Source organism: Poecilia mexicana, unplaced genomic scaffold, assembly GCF_051168715.1.
Source record: "Poecilia mexicana isolate PSO_F unplaced genomic scaffold, ASM5116871v1 scaffold_4, whole genome shotgun sequence".
Lineage (NCBI taxonomy): Eukaryota > Metazoa > Chordata > Actinopteri > Cyprinodontiformes > Poeciliidae > Poecilia > Poecilia mexicana.
This window is the reverse complement of record NW_028263373.1, coordinates 12,516,211-12,534,527: the sequence shown is the minus strand read 5'-3', so window position 1 is coordinate 12,534,527 and position 18,317 is coordinate 12,516,211. Positions and strand designations below refer to the sequence as shown.

The 18,317-nt window shown below is 38.1% G+C and overlaps 1 protein-coding gene across 1 annotated transcript in view; it reads left to right on the top strand.

Moving 5' to 3' along the window:
* agbl4 (AGBL carboxypeptidase 4) overlaps positions 1–12,945 on the top strand; it is a 200,135-nt gene extending 187,190 nt beyond the window's left edge. Inside the window, exon 6 of the mRNA XM_088005251.1 lies at positions 12,808–12,945. Within this exon, the coding sequence (XP_087861377.1) occupies positions 12,808–12,945 (138 nt within the window). The remainder of the gene's footprint in view (positions 1–12,807) is intronic.
* The last annotated feature ends 5,372 nt before the right edge of the window (positions 12,946–18,317 follow it).

The following is an 18,317-nucleotide window of genomic DNA, read 5'->3' as shown; positions in this document are numbered from 1 at the left end:
GCTTTAGTCACACAACATTTTGTTTCATTTACTTTCTAATATGTCTCTCACTGTCTGCTCATTTGAAGATAACAGGCATTTAAATCAGTTTAGGCCATTATCAGAAAATAAAATAAAAATAACTGGTTTTGAATCGAAAACTGGAGGCAGCGAGACACGAGCGAGCGGAACAGCTTTGGAGGCTTGAACGCAGGCACATTTACTACTGCTGCTGGATCCATCAAGGCGATAAACCAATAGAAGAATACACGTCTCCTGACCTTCAGCTCCAATTAGGCCCTGGAGGAGATACGGGTGAACTTTTCAACCTCGAGTCCTGTCTATTGATACGCCAATACAGTTCCTGTAGCGATGGAGGAAGTGGCAAGTCAACGTACAAGTTCATTGTTGTGAGAAGCAGGAGCAGCGGTTTCTGTCACACAAACATAAAAAGTTTGTTGACATCTCTGAAGGCTTGAGCTCCAAGTCCCAATGGAGGAAGCTCAGTTCCATTTTCTCTGTCTCACATTTGATTGAACCCACCTGATAGAAAATAACGGAAATATAAAACCCCCAAAGCCAGGTGGATTTTCCACTATGCTGCTTGTATTGTGATGTTTCTTAAAGATAACAACTTTTCAACCCACACCTGAATAGACAACACACCATAATAAAAATGGAAAGGTCACTCTCCTAAACGTCCTGATGGAGGACTGTGCTCAGAGCTTGAAAATAAGGTAAAACGCATCCATTTGGTGCACTAATGCAATGAAAATTGACCATATTGTTCGTGATCTTTTTCACATTTGTGCAATCAGTCGTGTCTGTTGAATTTGTAACTGATTAAAAGCTTAATATGTCGACCAGGATGTAAAGCAGTTCTTCTCTCTTTTTATTTTTTATTTTTTCCACAGGTCAGGATCTTGTGACGTCTTGTTAAAATGCACATAATGTTGTTTGGTGAAGACACAAACACACCTGTAAACTAGAGGTGTGCCGATCGATCGGTCACCGATCACAATCGGGCCGATTTTCGTGAAAAAGTGCATGATCGGTGATCGGCGATCATTGGCTCTTGTTGCCGATACCGATCATCTCATTTCGCAGCCTGCCTGTGCAGCTGGTCTCCTCTTTCCTTCACTCTGCGCAAACGCGCAGCAACAAATCCTAAGCGATGTGGAACTATAACGCACTGAGTGAATGGGGAGGTTTGCGTGTTGGCGGAAAATTGAAGCAGGTCAAAATGCATCAACACAACGAAGCTAATACGACATAAAAACAATGAGATACTTGACGAGTTTGGCTACATCGAGGCTCACTGCAGTAAAAAAGACATACGGAGGATCAGACAGCAGGTAAAGCAGCGCACAGCTACAAACACTCACCCGGATTAGCATGACGGTCAGAAAGCTAAACAAATAACCTGGAAAATTATTTAAGTCTTCGAGCTGCGATGTAAGACGCTGGTTCTGCTCTCCTGTTGAACCGCTGCTACGCTACAAGTAGTAATATCTGACAGACGGAGCTTCGCTTCTGCTCCACCTGGTAGTGACTCTCACACCGAACCTCTGCTTAAAGCTGCAGCATCTAACTTAAAAAATACATTTTACATACGTATTAAAACTTTAGTTGTCCTAACATGAGACAGATAATCTCTAAAAAAATAATCGATCTCCTCCCTGTTCTGCATAATTACTCCGCTGAGTCAGAAACAGCCAATCAGAGCTAGCAGTAATCAGCTAGCCGCCATGCTATCAGGAAGTTTTCATTCAGTAAGTCTGGACTGTTTATTGTAATGGATCCTGTTTTTGCCTTTGAATGTTAAGTTTTATACTTGAACTTCTTGGCAATGTTGAGAGGTTTTATTTTGGCTCTTTGCATTATTTAGCCTCTTCAGAGCCTTCATATGTTATCAGTCTGTTAAAGATAGTATTATCAATAGCAGTACAATTTGCACAATGCCTGTTTTGTTTTGTTCTTGGAAAAAGTTATTAAAAACCAGTTTTTGTCTAAATTAAGTTGAATTCATGGTTCCTTTTTCCACATAATGTAACCGGTAGTGTTGTTTATGATAATAATAATAATAATAATTATGTGATCGGTATCGGTGATCGGTATCGGTGTATCGGCCCTCATGGGTGATCGGTATCGGTATTGGGAGGAAAAAACCTGATCGGCACATCCCTACTGTAAACCATCACCACGATTTATTTGAGTGGTATAATCCCGATTTGAGACATTTAATAAAACATAGACAATCAGGCAAACTTGAATGATAAAAACCTGGGTTGCATTTTCTTTCATATGAAGAGAGTAATAAATGTGGCTTCTATTGTTTTATAAATAATTCTTAGCTGAGTAAATGCACTCGTACTTGAAGTTTGGTTGTTCAAAATATTTAGTTGTAGGATTATGCTACTTAAAATATTTCAACATTTTTAGAACATCTTTAACAGAGGTACATGAAAGTATAGACGGAGCTGAATACAAGATGTCTTGAGTTATTTTATGCAACGCATTTGAGAGGTTGTTCACAAATAAGAACCAAGGTATGTAACCTAGGTTCTCTAGGTATTTCACAAAATCCTCTAACCCTCTTAACCCGACCTCACTCACCAATAAACTGCAGTATCTAGGTGGATTAAAACATTTCTTATTCTCAGATACTTGGTGTGTTTAGCTACATGGTAATGGATAATCTTTAAACCAGTTTACAGTTTAATCCACATCATATGCTAAACATCCTGCAGTAACTGAACAGCTTCTACACTGGTGATACTTTAATTCCTCCAGCACAAAACGGTAACGTTTTTCATACCGAGTCCTATTGTTAATATTTTCCCCTCTGCTTAGAGTCAGTAATAGTAACGACAGTCCTTGATCCTAAGTCACAGTGCTGCGGTATTGTGTGTCTGCAACTTGACGAGCATTGATTCGCCGTTTCCTGGTAAACATCAGGTCACTCCTCCATCACTCCATCAGGCAGGGGTCAGTCACAGCCCAGTGGGGATATGATGATAGATAGAACCCATCTGTATGTGTCCGAGTCCGCTTCAGTCCGCTTGTGTGTGGAAGTATCAAGTATGCTATCAGTGTTCTCAAGTCATTGATTGGTCCCCAGTGTCAAGATGCTTCCATTGATTCTTTGCCTGGTCAAGCTGAAAAGTCGTAGCTCAGCAGAGGCTCTTAGGTTACTTATCTACACACTCCATGTACTCCTAAATACATGTATGCAGTCAGACATGCACAGACTTAAACATGAATTGGTACGGCAAGTGGAAGAAGATGCAAAAAACTGATAATTAGGTCAGTTTTGACCTTTTTTTTTTTTTTTTTTTTAAAGATATTGGAGCATATTTGACCAAGCTCCAAGTAGGTGCATCTTTGAATAGCATGAGAATTGAATAGCATCAAACAGCTAGATACAGACCCCAGAGTACCAGCAGCAAACCATTAGTGTCTTTTTGTGTGGTTGAAATGTCTTTGTGCTCCTGGATTAATGGTAAACATTCAGTCAGATGTAGCTTAGTGAGTTCTGACGAGAAATAAGTCTCGGAGCAGATAGTTGTAAAAGATGTCTTATGCACAATGAAACTGACATATTTCATTTGTTAGTTTTTCTTTCTTCAAAGAACATGTGTGGTTCAGAAACAACTACAGTGTGATAGTGATATTTTGGTCATTCATTCCTCCAATGGGCAGGTCAGAACTGCACAGCAGGGCAACACAGAGACACACATGCACATGTTCTCGTACCTAAAGGCACTTTAAAGAGACTAATTAACCTCAAATCCACATTTCAGACTGTAGAAGAGAATCTAGAGAGGATCATCCAGGTTTTAAATAATGTGTGACCAGTTAATAAAGGCACAGAACAAATGCCTTATTTTATGGGATGCAAGAATACAGCAAAACAATGTCACTATCTTAGCTTGTAGTTCCTTTTTTGTTGTTGAAAGCAACACTGCCCTGACATATCAAGTTGGTTTTTTTTTTTAGACCGACTGAGCATTAATAACTTTGAAAATACATAAGGAGATCACGGTGGTTATGCTGTGTAGAGTCCAGAGTTGAGGGGGTTTTTAATAAGAAGGACTTCTAACCTGGGAGAGGGGGTAAACTCAGTCACTTTTTTTTTTTTTTTTAATATTTAATGATCAAGTTGTTGTTTTTTTCACATTGTGTGAGCAAAGATGGTTCAATGTGCTGTCAAAAACCTACCAGCTGTTTTGGAAATTGTCACAACACAGCAGTTGATGATATTCAAGGTTGTGGAGTGAAAGTGGTTGAAGAAAAACTGTGCTCATTGTGCAGGTGGCCGTCCTCTCCGTCCCCCTGGGAAGAGGCTGATCTCTGCTCTCCGAAGGAATAAATGTTTTATGTAATTTGTTGTATTTTTAACTAAGAGCTCCCGGTCACGCAACATCGCCTTACATCCCATCCCCGCTGCTCCCATCATCTCCCAGCTTGTCTTTGTGCCACAGCTAACATTACCTGACACTCCTGTGTAAGTAGAGAGATGATCTCTTATTCTACTGGCAAGCAGCCATTTTCCACTACAGTTTACAGTTATTGTAACCCCTGTGTCTTTACTGCCTGTATTTCTCTGACTTCATTATGTATAGGATTTCAGTAGGCCAGACAGCTACACCCAGAAATAACCCGAACAGCTCATCCCATTAGCTCATTCTTACCTCACCTCCGCTCTGTGTTACCAAGGGACAATGACTATGATGACTTTAAGCACACAGACAGTATTTTTTTTTTCCATTTTAAAGCTAAAGGACATCATATAATTTCAGGTGTGTGTGTGTGTGTGTGTGTGCGTGCGTGTGTGTGTGGTTGGGGTTTAGCTTAAGAAATGCCAAAGCGAAAACAGTGACTCGGTCCAAATAACGTATGCAGAGCTGATGCATGATGGAAATGCCGGAGGAAGCTGGATTAGTCACACTGTTGACAAAGATGCTCTCACTGTGAACGGCATCAACCGGTGACCCCTCCTGTAACCCTGTCTACATGATAGGCAGATCCTTGCATGTGATTTTGGCACTGCAGTGTGTCTCTGTGGACAGCTAGGACCTTTTGATGGAGCTTTACTCCAATCTATTGTACCTCTGCCTTCATGTTTAGGTTTCCTGTCATGCTTGAAGGTGAACCTCTGCCCCAGTCTCAGGTCTTTTGCAGCCTCTGTCAGGTTGAAGCTAAATACTGAAGCCCAGTAGTTAGCTTCATTTATTTCAGCAAAGACATGCAAATTTAGTTCTCTGTCCCACAAAACGTTTTGCATGTCAGCTAAAAAGTTTACCTTTGGCCTCATCTGTGCTGAGGGGTATTCCAGGAAGTTGATTCACCAAACTTTGTCTCTAAACTTTGCATTATTTTATCCTTAACCAGTATACTCAGGGTTTTAAGTTACAAAACAGCTGACTTGATTCAAGCTCAGTCAACCTTGAATATCTTAAACCTGATGAGTTACTCTAATATAGGGGTGCATGGAAAGTCTGTCAGCCATCGTCACTAGCACTCTATTGATTCACCAAAGTGACCACTACATAGGAGGTATGTAGTGGTCACTACAGGAGGGAGGAATTGCACATGTCCAACTGTCTAAACAGAATTACGGACACTGAGGCATTTATTAATGTGAAATATTTACCCTTTTTCTCGGCGTGGTTGTTTGTTGTAGATGCTTTAATCGGCAAAAATAATTATTTCAAGTTATATTCACCAAACATTTTTTCTAGTTAATTTAGTCCTCAGTATATGAAGGGATAAAACTCATTCCATAGTTATACCTATTACTTCAAAAAATAATGGACAAAAATACGACTATCATGTCATCACTTCAGTCTCTAAAACAACAACGTTTTCAACCGCTTACTAATGTTTTGTTCACATTCATTAAAAGGACTACTATTTGGTGACCAACATGAAGACTTTTTGTTATTCTTTATGAGCGCTCCTTTTATCATATTCAAACATTACTATAATGAATTTGGACCTAAAGTGTAGCATCTCAGCGTCTAATTTTAGTTAATTTTCTGCCCAGATGAAATGAAAATTACTGGTCTTAAAATAAAGTGTCTTTTTCATGTCCTCAAATGTGTTTCACTAATTAATGTCGCTCATCTTTATATATATTTTTTTTTAGACTTTTGTGCAAGCATCAAGCTGTCATGTTCGGTTCTAGTCTTCGTACCCACATGCAAGAACACAATCAGGAGAAGGATTTGAACAATGACAAAGTTTAATGAAAACTCAAGGTAGAGAGGAGAAGGGGTGATCAGGATTCTGGGAAGGGAACCAGATCTTCAAACTGTCAAAGAGAGGGAAAGTGGTTAGTGGTGGGTTCAAGGTTCGTGGGAATTTTCAGTGCAGGCTGAAGGGGAGACGTCTTACGTTCTCAGTAAACGACAGGAATCACCTGAAAGAGGAGAACACAACGAGTGGTTACAACAGTGATGATACTCAGAGGGCCTTCTAAGAGTTTACCATAGTAAGCAAACACTCAGGCACTGAAGTGTCGGCCAGCCGCTTCTTAAATGCTCCACAGCAGCCTTCTCCAAATAGACACAGGTGTGTCTACGGGGTCGGTGACCGCCTATCTCCAGGGACCTAGCCAACCGGCGATACCTGGTGGAAGGGGAGGGAAGCAGCAAGCGCACCAAAAAAAAAAAAAAAAAGGGGGAGAAGAAACGAAAAAGAAAAACAAAACAAAGAAAGCTCAGACCATAACACAAGCTCTTGACATCAAGGGTTTCGAATATAGATAAAAATGAATTTATCACAGACTTAAATACAGCACACTCATTTGAAAAGTTTACAGCTATAAACAAAGCCAAGCGATTAAATATAAACAATGCAAATGTGCGTTGGCACAGCAGGGATGACGGCGTAGCATTTATATCACTGCTTGGGGCTTGTTTCTGCATCTGTCTGTTCTCTGATGCACTTTTTTGCTTAATGAAAATCAAAGTTAAAGCTAAGCTACTTTTCTTTTTTTTGCACATTACAATATATCCTTTCCAAATAGGGTTTTACTTTATGAATATCCATATTTAACAAGATTGTTCTTATATGTACAACTGAGATTTATTTACTTATTTAAACTGAGAAAGTTGCACAATGCTTCATGCTGCAAAGTAATTTAGTCATATTGACTCAGAATTAATTTTAAATGAGCTACATTGTTGGCTGGGTTTTTTGTGGCTCATCATTTCTGTCCCAGACAGCCTTCTCCTTCCTCTGTCCTTCTCCTGCCTCCGTCTCTTTCATGCGTGTCAGATAAAAATCACCAAATATGAAAAGTAAATTCTGTAGGAAATGTTGGCAAATGGGTTTGGGCTAGATTGTGTATGAATATTTAATTTAGTCATAAAGCAGGGATTTAGTGCATTAATGGTTTTATCCACCTCTGACACTCCATTTCACTCTCTCCTTGTTCCTTTGCTTTCTCTCAGATTAGGATGTTGGGACGGTCTGCTGTCTCATCTGCAGATTGGTTCTTTTAATTACCATATTTATACTGATTAAAATAGTATGGATTTCTTTAGAGGGGTGGCAGTTGCCAGGTTCATATTAGAAGACAATTTGTTAAACCGAAAATGAATTCTGCTTACATTCTAGAGAGTATAATAGAAACTTACTATAGAATCAGATAAAAACACTAATAGAGAAACAATGGTCTGTCGGTTGGTCAGAATATCAATGTTTTATTGTTTGGAAGTCTTTGCAGAGCTGAGCTTTTTCCAGTTGTGGAGGTAAAGATCGAACTTTATTATGACCTACAGTCATAAAACATCCAAGAATAGAAGGACTGATCCAGCCTTTCTGCTCAGATTTCATGTCTAGGAAAAAAACAAAACAATTTTCTCTGCTGTAGCTTTCCAGACGTTGTGGGTTAATTTGTGATTTCATTCTCCTCAGCGACTGCGTAATATCTGGCCAGGGAAGAGAGACAGCTGGGCGCTTTTCACCTTTGACTCTCATCCGCAGTGTTGCTTTTTGACCTGATAACTGGCAGGTCCAGTCAGGAGTCACTTCTTGGAAGCATCTGCAGATTTTGGACGGATGGATTTTCAGTAATAATTGTTGACTAATCAATTCCATTCAAGTTTGGTTTAAATTCAATAACGAGTCAATCAGATGAAGTTGTGGGTTAAAGTCACATTAAATGTTTTTTTTTTTTGTTTGTTTTTTTTTAAACTAAAATCAAGTGAAGTCAATTTTACTTTTAAACAATAACCTTTTCTTTACTGATAAAATTATGAAAAAAAATAATTTAATTTAAGCTAAATAGGAGATAGGAGGAGGTTACTAGTTTACTAAATTATAAGGCCTAACTTTAATAGAAGACAGACAGTAAGAATGGTAGATGAAATCAAATTCTCAGAATCATATCTGCATCACAAAGCAGGGACAGTAAAACACAGAGTGCCCCCTGCTTGAGGTCCAACTCTCATTTCCACATCCTTCTCAGATGGATCGACATAGAAAACTCTGTCTGTAAAACTTAGAAGGATCAGTTATCTCCATTTTTTCATTAAATTGTATTGTGTTTTGGTTTTATGATATGGTTATTTATTTTTTTTATTTTTATTTTTTTATTTATGCAGTTTTCATTCAGGGAAGCACATTGCACATTAGATTTTTATTTATTTATTTTTTTTATCTTAGACTCCTCATGCTCCTGGTTTGACTTAATCTGCGGTTCTACGAGACCATTTGGACTGACATGCAAAAAAAATAAAAAATAAAAAAATCTCTGAATGTTAAAGTTCTGACCCGGGTAGAGGGCGTTTCATTACAACAGTCGGCGAAGCTCTCTCTGTAAAAGAAAAATGCATCTCAAATGTTTCTCTTCTGAAAACTTGCCTCCAGGCAGTGAAAGACAGTCGAGCTTAAAGGGTTACGGGGTTGTCATTCATATAGCAGCTGAGGTTCTTTGTATTTTGAGTAATCTGTTGCTGTGTATGTTCAGGGAAGTGAAGCTGGGCTGTCTTCACCCAGTATGGGATTCCTCAGCTCTCAGCTATGTTCGATAAAGATTAATTCAATCCTATTTTCTGCCCTGAAATGCTTTTTTCCTAATATTATTCTGTCTGACTCAGATTCTTCCTTCTTTCCTCTCTCTGTGTGCGCGAGTGTCTTCCTCCATAGGAACACTAAGCACCTTATCCGTTTTGGGACTAACAAAAGCAGCAGGAAGAGAAAGTGGTGGTAATGTGTTGTAATTCTCTATCACAGATTCATTATCTGCGTTTAGGCGGTCCCAGAATGAACTCCGCTCACACTTCTCATTTGCTGGTTTAAGCGCAGTGCGACTGTTCAAGTGTCTGGGTGTGTTTTCATGTCTTTGAGAAAAGAAGTGTTAAAAAGTAAGGCAGTGTCTTGGAGGATGTTTCAGTTTTATTATGTGCAAGTGTGTTTACTATCTATTACGCTATACTTGTGCTGATAAAATTTAGAAGTTGGTGTGCCACATTTCGTTGCTGAAATCCTCCAGAGGAATGTATGGGAAAGTCTGTGTGATTGTCTAATCAAACTAATTTAATAAGGTTTCAACAGGTCACATCAGCTTTCCCCTCTAATTTGCCATTTTCTCCTTACGCTAGTCTACGTCAAAGCTTTTTGCTTAGCTGAAACAAAAACTGAACTTTGCCTTAATTTACATTTTTAAAACAGTTTTTGATTCAGTTTGTGCTGGAGGAAAGTTTATCTTGATGTGACGTTACAAAACTCATAAAGATGAGTTTGCTATTTCACTTTAATAGAGGCTCTATGTAAATGAATGAGAACTGATGACTATATTATTTAAAATTAACATGGCAAATGTTTAAAGAGGAGTACTTAGGTTATTAAATTATTTGGGTCTTGTCACTCTATTTATATTACACAAAGCTGTGTAAGGCTTTTTTTAATGTTGTTATTGTAGTAGTGTTATATCCTACTGAAAACTTTAGAAAACTTCAACCTTACTGTGTTATTTTATTAAGTTGGTTAAACATTTCGTATTCCAAGTCAGGAAATATTTTTTTCTTTTCCAAAATTAGTGTTTTCCCAATTAGTTGAAAGCCGTAAAATACATGTAACTGATGCATTTTCCAGTATTCAGCATTAAATTCATGCTTTACTTTTTAAGCAAGCGACTGTTGGATGTGGTTGAGGGATTCAATACAATCCAAGAACTCATTTATTGTGCTTAAATCATAGTTTTTATTTACAAAAGTGCCACAATTTCAATGACGTAATCATTCACCAAACACAACCTACCCCACTATTTTATCTTAGTCGTTCTGCGCTACCTACTTAGTCACTTGTAGGAAATAATTGTCGTATTTCTCAATTTTCAAACCCACTCTTCAAGATTATGTATAATCCATACATTTCAAAACATGCAGACTTTAATGTTCAGTTTTTTGTCAACCTTTGCCTAACTAATCAGTGGATTTATGTCAATCTTTAATTATTTTAGTTCTGTGGTCTTACACAGCAGAACGAAGGAATGCCTCTTTAAAAAAAACACAGAAGAAGTATGGAGAATGGCCATCTGCCTTGCACCATAGGGAGATTTAAAAAGGGTTTTCCTGGGAAAATATAGCATGTTTCTGCTATGAACAAGCACATTATTAATTACAGGTTTTTTTTTTTGGTGTAGTACCAACACCTGCTCCGTATTTATGTAGAAGGTTGGTGGGTTAAAGATATGTGGGTATAAATCTGTGTGAGCAGAGTGCACGGTCCCTGTTTGAGTCTCGTGTTGTCACAGTGACCTCTGCTGCTACATTGTCACCAACCTCAGCATCCTTACCCCTTTAATAACCTGCAGTCTGACACCGCTTTCTGTTCCCACATACCTAATAGCCCATTTAGGATGAATGTTATTGGAATTCTGTTTCTATTCAGATTTATATGGACATAAAGTCTTGCTCCATATTTTTAGTTTCACAATTTATTTAGAATTGTTTTTTTTTTTTCTGTCCATGTTTTTTGTAACAGGTCGACAGCTCATTTTGAGGAGGAAGGAAAATGAGGCTCGGTTTAGTCTGTCCCTGTGTTCAGACTTCTGTGTAGTGTTTGTTTTTTAGTCTAGTCTTAATTTTAGTTTAGCCTTTTTCCTGCCACTCAACAAGGACAGATTTGAGGGGTGTGTGACTTGCTGTGACTAATAGATTCTCCCTGTCGAGCTGCAGATCTGTGCAGCTCCTCCAAAGTTATCCTGGGCCTCTTGGTTGATTAGAGAGTTGTTCCACGCTCTTTTCTTGTTTTGGCTGACAGTTGTCTGTGAGCTGTCTAAAGCTTAAGATATTTTATAACCTCACTCTCCTTTAAACTTCTGCATAGCTTCATCCCTGTCTGCCTGCTTTGCTGATTGGTCTCCATGATGCTGCTGCTTGTTCAGTAATGCACTCCAACAAACCTCTGCCGCCTTCACAGGGCTCCATGTATACTCAAATGAAATCATGAACAGAATCCATTTACTGATGAGGTGACCTTTGAATGTAGTTGCAATGTATTTTCTTTAACCCTTTTACGCCGGAGTTTCAAGCGTCTGCCTAAATAAACCTTCCTTATTTTAATTGTAAGTAGTTCTTTAAATGTCCTGTGAGATGATATACTTACCCATGTATCGATAACAACTGGAACTTTCAATATCCAGCAAGTTATTTTCGCAATATGCCGTCTATAAAACGAGTGCCCCCCGGATTAATTACCTCTCTGCAGCTGCAGCTGTGAAGTTGCCGTATTAACCCGATACTTGCTGGAAAGGGCAACGCCTCCCCTTTCAGAAACCGTTGGAATTTTTCAGATAGCGCTACGTGTGGCGGAATTACGGTACTGCAAATTTGGATGTGTCGCCGCCGACACATCCCGCCTAGAAGGGTTAAGGGCACATGAGAAATGGCAGCTGAACAAAGTCACGCTATGTGTTAGCTAAAGGCTAACTAACAGCTAACTAAAACAAGTGTCTAGCAGCTTCATGAGAGGATTTTTCTCTACAATGCAGAGCTGTCTTCAAAGAGAAAAGCCCCCAAGTGTGCTGCTGAACATCTCTTTGCTCTCTCCTTCGAAATGGCCAGAATGGGGCTTGAATGTTAATGCCGTCCACCGTTGTAAATGTTGCAGCTGACTTTGACCCACCCGCACTGTGTCACACACTCACTGCCACACTCTGTATACATAAGCACAGACCCTTCATGCTCTCCTTGGATGTGGAGGTCTTCTTGGCTATCAGGGACTGGTAGATGAGGAACTCTGAGGTGCTGATTACTTACAGTGCTCAGCAGTCAAGTATCTGTCTACGATCTGCTATTGTGTGTGTTCATGTAGGCTTGCAGCAGATTAACAAGGGGAGCCAAAACCTAACAATTCCTCCAGACTCCTTACCTGCAGGAGAGATCAAGTGTAAAATTGGACGCGTTATTGAAACACAACACCATACGTACAAGATGCTCAACACACAAACACAGTAATGGGCAAAGGGTCCTTACAAACCAAGGCTTATCTTGATGGTTCTACCATTTTCGTAAGAGGGTATTTAGAGATGAGAGCTTCTGCAACAGGTTTTTTTCTTCTCTTTCATATTAAAATTCATTTTCAGTGACCACAATTTTGCTAAAATGACCTGCACTCTGAATACATTTGTACACATTAAGTCTTACCATTAAGCAGATGACCAAACTGTTGCTAGTTTTATTCAGAAGTGCAAATCAATTTCATACATGTGAGATAAATCAATATACTTCTGCAAAACTAAAATATTAGAATTGATGAAGGTATTGATTACCGTTTTGTGACATTTATCTTGCCTTTTCTTTTTTCTTCCAGCAACAAAGACGTCTGGACCTGCTAACCATCACCAATTCTGGTAAGTCCCTGGGATTTTGTTTCCCTGGCTTCATTGTCACCTGCAATCGACCCAACAGAGCAACACCTCGATGCAGAAATAAACATAATTTGCTATGATCCCCCCACCTCCAAAAAAAAGCTCAATATTAGCCAATGCTCAGAATCATACTTTTTTTTTTCCTGTTCTATAACTTGGTTTGATATTGATTTGAAATGATGAAACGTGCCAGCAAAACTGTGAGACCCACTTTGAGGTGTTAAAAGGAAGAACATGCTGTTTTCTGGGTGCCGTGTGCACATTTCTGCACAGTTGGACGGAGGAGTAAGAGCAGAGACAGCTTTGCTTGTGCTGTCAGAAGCCTTGCAGCAGGACCACTGCTGAGTTGATGCCTCCTGATCTGGTTTTTGAGCCCGTTTTAAGGGGGCTGTCTGTGGCTGTGATGTGGTAAATGTCAGAAGACCGTGGATTTTTAAAGTCGCAATGTGCACAGCATACGATTTTGAAAAAAATAAAATAAAAATACATATATATATATATATATATATATATATATATATATATATATATATATATATATATATATATCAGTATTTTTTCACTTCTGTCTGTCTGTGTTTCTGTGCTCTTTGTGGGTGGCATATTTAAAGCCTGAGTACTGTTCAATGTACAACAAATCATTATTATGAACCTTTATGTCTAAAAACTGGGTTGAAAGGATGGATGACCCTTTAAAATGGTCAAACTCTATTTTAAAAGTTTTGAATGGGGCGGCGCATAGACCTGTCTCAATAAGCAATACATCAACTCATCACTGGATAAATTAAAATGAACTCAATTGTTTCAATTTGCATAATTTATGGTTTTTTTCTCTTTTCTTTCTCTCTAAAAAAAATCTGGATGACAAAAGTCTTCAGTCTGGTTGTTCATAATTCGTTTTATTTATTCTTTCAATTGTTTATTTATTATGGACATTTAAAATGTCTTCCAATTCCAGCATTAAATTTTCAAAAGAATTTAAAGTTTATTGATCTGTGAAAATGTGTTCTGCATTATTATTATTATTATTATTATTATGTGGAAGTAGAGCGGGTGCCATTATCTACCGAAGCTGTTAGTCCTTGACGCAGCTGTCCGTAGTTTGATTCTTGATCTTGGGACCTTTGCTGCCCGTCTTCCTGACTTCTCTCTCATTCCCTGTCTTACCATCAACACCAGCCACTTCTGCCACAAAGACATTTAAAAAATATTTCAGAATTTTATTAGAAACTTATAGGAACACAAACTTTTGATAAATATTTGTCAGGATTTGCCTGGACTGATACTTGTGTTAAAATTATTTTTTCTCGCTTAATGTGCGCTTTCATCATCTTCAGAGTCAATATATGCAAATATGGTGATCTGATTTAAGCCACGTATTTGTACTAACTTCTTTGTCTCAATATTTAAGCAGCAGACACATGGCCTCTTCAAATCTCTCCCTAAACACCTGCTCGCTTTCTGTCACTCCTTTAAGGAACCAGGTTCTGTAAAAGTGAAATAAAAGTAGTTCTGTGTTTCATTGAACTCACTCACGTCAAGGGATTATGTTAAGTTGTGAATAAAAGATGCTTCTACGTCCAAATGTGCATCTTTCCATTACTCAGAAATACCAAAGGTTCTGATTTGTTGAACATGCCCTGTTCTCAGTTTGCTTTTTGCATAAATCACTCCTGCTCTACTATTTATGCATCTCGAGTGATGACGAGCGACACATGTTACTATAACAACTTCAAACAGTGTTTTCATGAAGATGAGAAAAATGTTGCAATCATAATCATATTTTCCCTGTACCTCAACAGATCTCATTATGATTCAGCACACAAGCCTCATATGTTAGCCTGTTGTTTTTGTTTTGTGCAAAGTAGTTTTGAACTGTGTCCAATGTGCAGCTCAGAAACACATCATGCAGTCAGCCATGCATATGGCGCTTTAAGTTTGACTGAAAGTGGGAACATGTCACAAAGTAGCTGCTCAGTTAGAAATCGTTGCCAGCCTCTCGGAGAGGCAGCTGTGTGAGAGAGGGATCCACTGAGATGGAGAGCGAGGAGAAGTGGGGAGAAACAGATGGCAGCGGCGAGGAAGATACCGAGACCCATATGTCTAAAGTATCTGGATGATCTAATATGCTTTGATTAGAATAATGTGTATGTGAGGCTCATGGAGACCCAGTTAATTTAGCATGTTTACGTTGCAGCTGTTCCTCAGGTCCAGGGCAGAGGCAACACTCAGCTGTGGCCTTGACTGTTTGACAGAGGGCAACAAGGAATTTGGGAAAATACGAGCTAGTAAGAGAACCGAATCAACAACTTCATCTCCGATTGTGAAGTGAGAAGGAAAAACGCGCTTATCCCCTTAATTTGATGGCTAAATAAACATGTTGTCTGATTAGGCAACTTTCTGTGAAATGGCAAAGTGGCTTTCAACAGATTTTTTTTTATTTTTTTTTTACTATTTTAAAAAGGAATTGATCTTTTCTGCTTTTCCAGCCACTTATTTTTCAAGCTTTAGTTAGATAGTGGTTACAGTGTCTTTCCTGTGTTACATCTTGTTTTCATCCTCATCTTAACTAAAGAAAGACACTTACATAGGGATATTTTTAAGGAATAACTAAGACCAAAATAATTTATACCACTGGTAGATTTAGATTTAAAGTAATATTTTAACTTGTGACTGAAAGTAATTATGATGTGATTCTGATTGAAAATCTGTGGAGTAAGCCAAAGATTAGGGTGATGGCACTTTTAACCTTAAAAACTTTGAGCTCATCACTTATATAAATCATAAAAACTCCAGTGGAAATATGTTAAAAAAAAAAAAAAATCTGTTCAGTAATAAGTTTTTATAGGATTTCTGTAACTCAGTAAAAAAAAAGTTCTAAATTGGTACTTTTATGAAAGTTTACATATTTTATTATCTTCAAAATTCCTGTCTCATTTTTGATAAGAATCAAACTTGTTTTGTTGAAAGAGCATTTCAAATCCAAAAAAAAGAAAGAAAAAAAAGAAAGCATGGAAAAGTAATACTTTTCATCTTAAGTGCAATGTTTCCTATTTTGAGCTTGTCGTACCTCAGAAAGCTTGTGAGTCGTATCATAAGTGGTTCTGATCAAAGCCTTTTCCAACCAAACCGTGTCTAAATCCGCTCCGCACTTTAAAGGAACCTGAATCTATTTATGTGGATCGATGGAGCTCATATCTTCCTCTGAAAGGGCACGCCATACTGCGTGCAGCCAGATGGCCAATCTTTGGAGTTTTGGTAGTTCAGAAAGTTTTAACACCTGAGACTTACTTGTCCTGGCACAGTTTCTCGTGTGTCTGTGTATGAGTCACTGATCCTGCAGAAATAAGTGAGTCACACTGATCTACCTCGCAATGAAACACTTCCTACCTGTCTGGGTGAAAAGTTACAGCTGATGCAATATTTTTGCTATTTTTTTATTTTTTTTATTTTTTTTAAAGTTTTTTTGGAAACGTTTATTGGAACTGGAAGTTTGAATCGTACAATTTATAACAATATCTAAGTTAAACTTTTTTTCAACGTCTTTGTCTTATTTGTGTTTAATACTGTATTTATCTGATAATGCTATTCAAGCCTTAATGTGACTTTGATTGAGAGCCTCTTGGTTCTATAATAGGAAAGAAAATATGCAATGTTATAACTTCTGTTTTTCAAATCAATGAAAAATTGAATGAAACAAATGCTGAGTGTACACATTCATGTTTTAAATTGGTACAAGTTGCAGTTTTTCAGATGTGTACAGTGAACCTCGGGCTGAAATCCCTGATAATCTGAGATTTCCTTTATACACACACATATAACTGCTTATTTTAATAGTTTGAACTCCAAATACAGCTTAATACACACTGTGGAGCGCGCTTTCACACTAGCATAGGAGCTAACATCCGAGGTGTTCTGGATCTTCAGGCTTGGGTAGGTACAGCCAATCGCTGCCGAGGAAAACAAACGGTGCTCCTGGATTGGCTGGTTTGTACATTCCAGCTGATGATGTGTGAAGTAGCATTGCATCTGTGGATAGCTACATTTTGTGTGAATTACATACCACAGAAAAAGCTGCAAATACTGAGTTAAACGAAAATTCTCAGATCTGTCACCACAAACAATTACTTTGATGTTCATTTTGCAACATTTTCCAACTGAACCAAAAATATTGTTCAACTACAGCTTGTGGAAGTTGGACCTAACCAACTGGAAAATAAAACAAAAAAACTCAGCAATGGTTTAAAAAAGAAACTTGGAAAAAGTCAGCATTGTAATGATGAAAATTTTTAACACATTATGTGATAAATTGATGTGTTGGGCTCTGGATCCGGTCAGAACGTACTATCAGCTTTTTTTGCAGACACAGCCAGAATAAGCTGCATAATTTTAAATTACTCATTTATAATCCATATTACTTGTGACTTTCATAACCTTTTAACCTCTGCGTTGCTGCACCGACTCTTCACAAAAATGTGTCAAGAGTTAACATCTGCTACATTATGTAGCAGAAATGAAATAAAAGCTGATCTGTTCCTGACATTTGCAATATATTTAAACCTGCATCAATGCAACGGCCTCATACTGTGACTCTTAAAAATGTACAAAACCCTACTAAAGTACCAAAAAAGAAAATTAAACCAGATAAATAAATAATGGCCATGTGTGACTTTGTCCTGTACAATTTAAATAAAGTATACACAATATATCTGTTGGAAATAAACAATAAGGTACAAGAACCCTGTTCCATAAATGTTCCTACCTTAAAGTTAATTTTTTTTGATCCAACAGGACATGAAATTCTTCTGTAGACGTCTGTCGGCATCCCACATCTTGACCAGATGCCATTTCCCCATTGTGAGGATTTTCCTTTAACACCAGAGCATGGCTCAGTCATTCAAAAACTCTTCTTCATTTTCAGATTTCTAGCAGAAAATTGCAAAGTTTGGGTGGAAAAACGTCAAACTATTTATAATTTCATCCACTTTGACAAAAACCTGCGTTTCATCACTGGACAAGTAATGACAGAGCATGGAGCTCCACCACCCTCATTCACTGTGGATGTGATGTTCCTTCTCTGGTGCTGTATTGATTTGGGTCAAATAAAGTATTTGAAATTCTGGCCCAGGTGGTTTTGTCACAACCCATTCAAGTTTCCTTTGAACGAAACTTATTCTGTCTAAGGACACTGTTACTTATGGAGAACACAGGAAGATTTTTGCTTCGTGAAGAACATGTTGAACATTTCAAAATGTTCAACAACCTCACCAAACATTACACCTTTACTTAAATAATATAACCGAGCTGGTACTACATTTGAACTTTATTTCAGCTTAATTGGAGTGGCTTTTCTATGATGGCAGGTGTGAACTCGTGAAGCGTGCTTCAAAAAAGTACAGAGCTAAGATGTGCACAATCGTGCCACTGTACTAACCTAAACTGTTGTATCTGA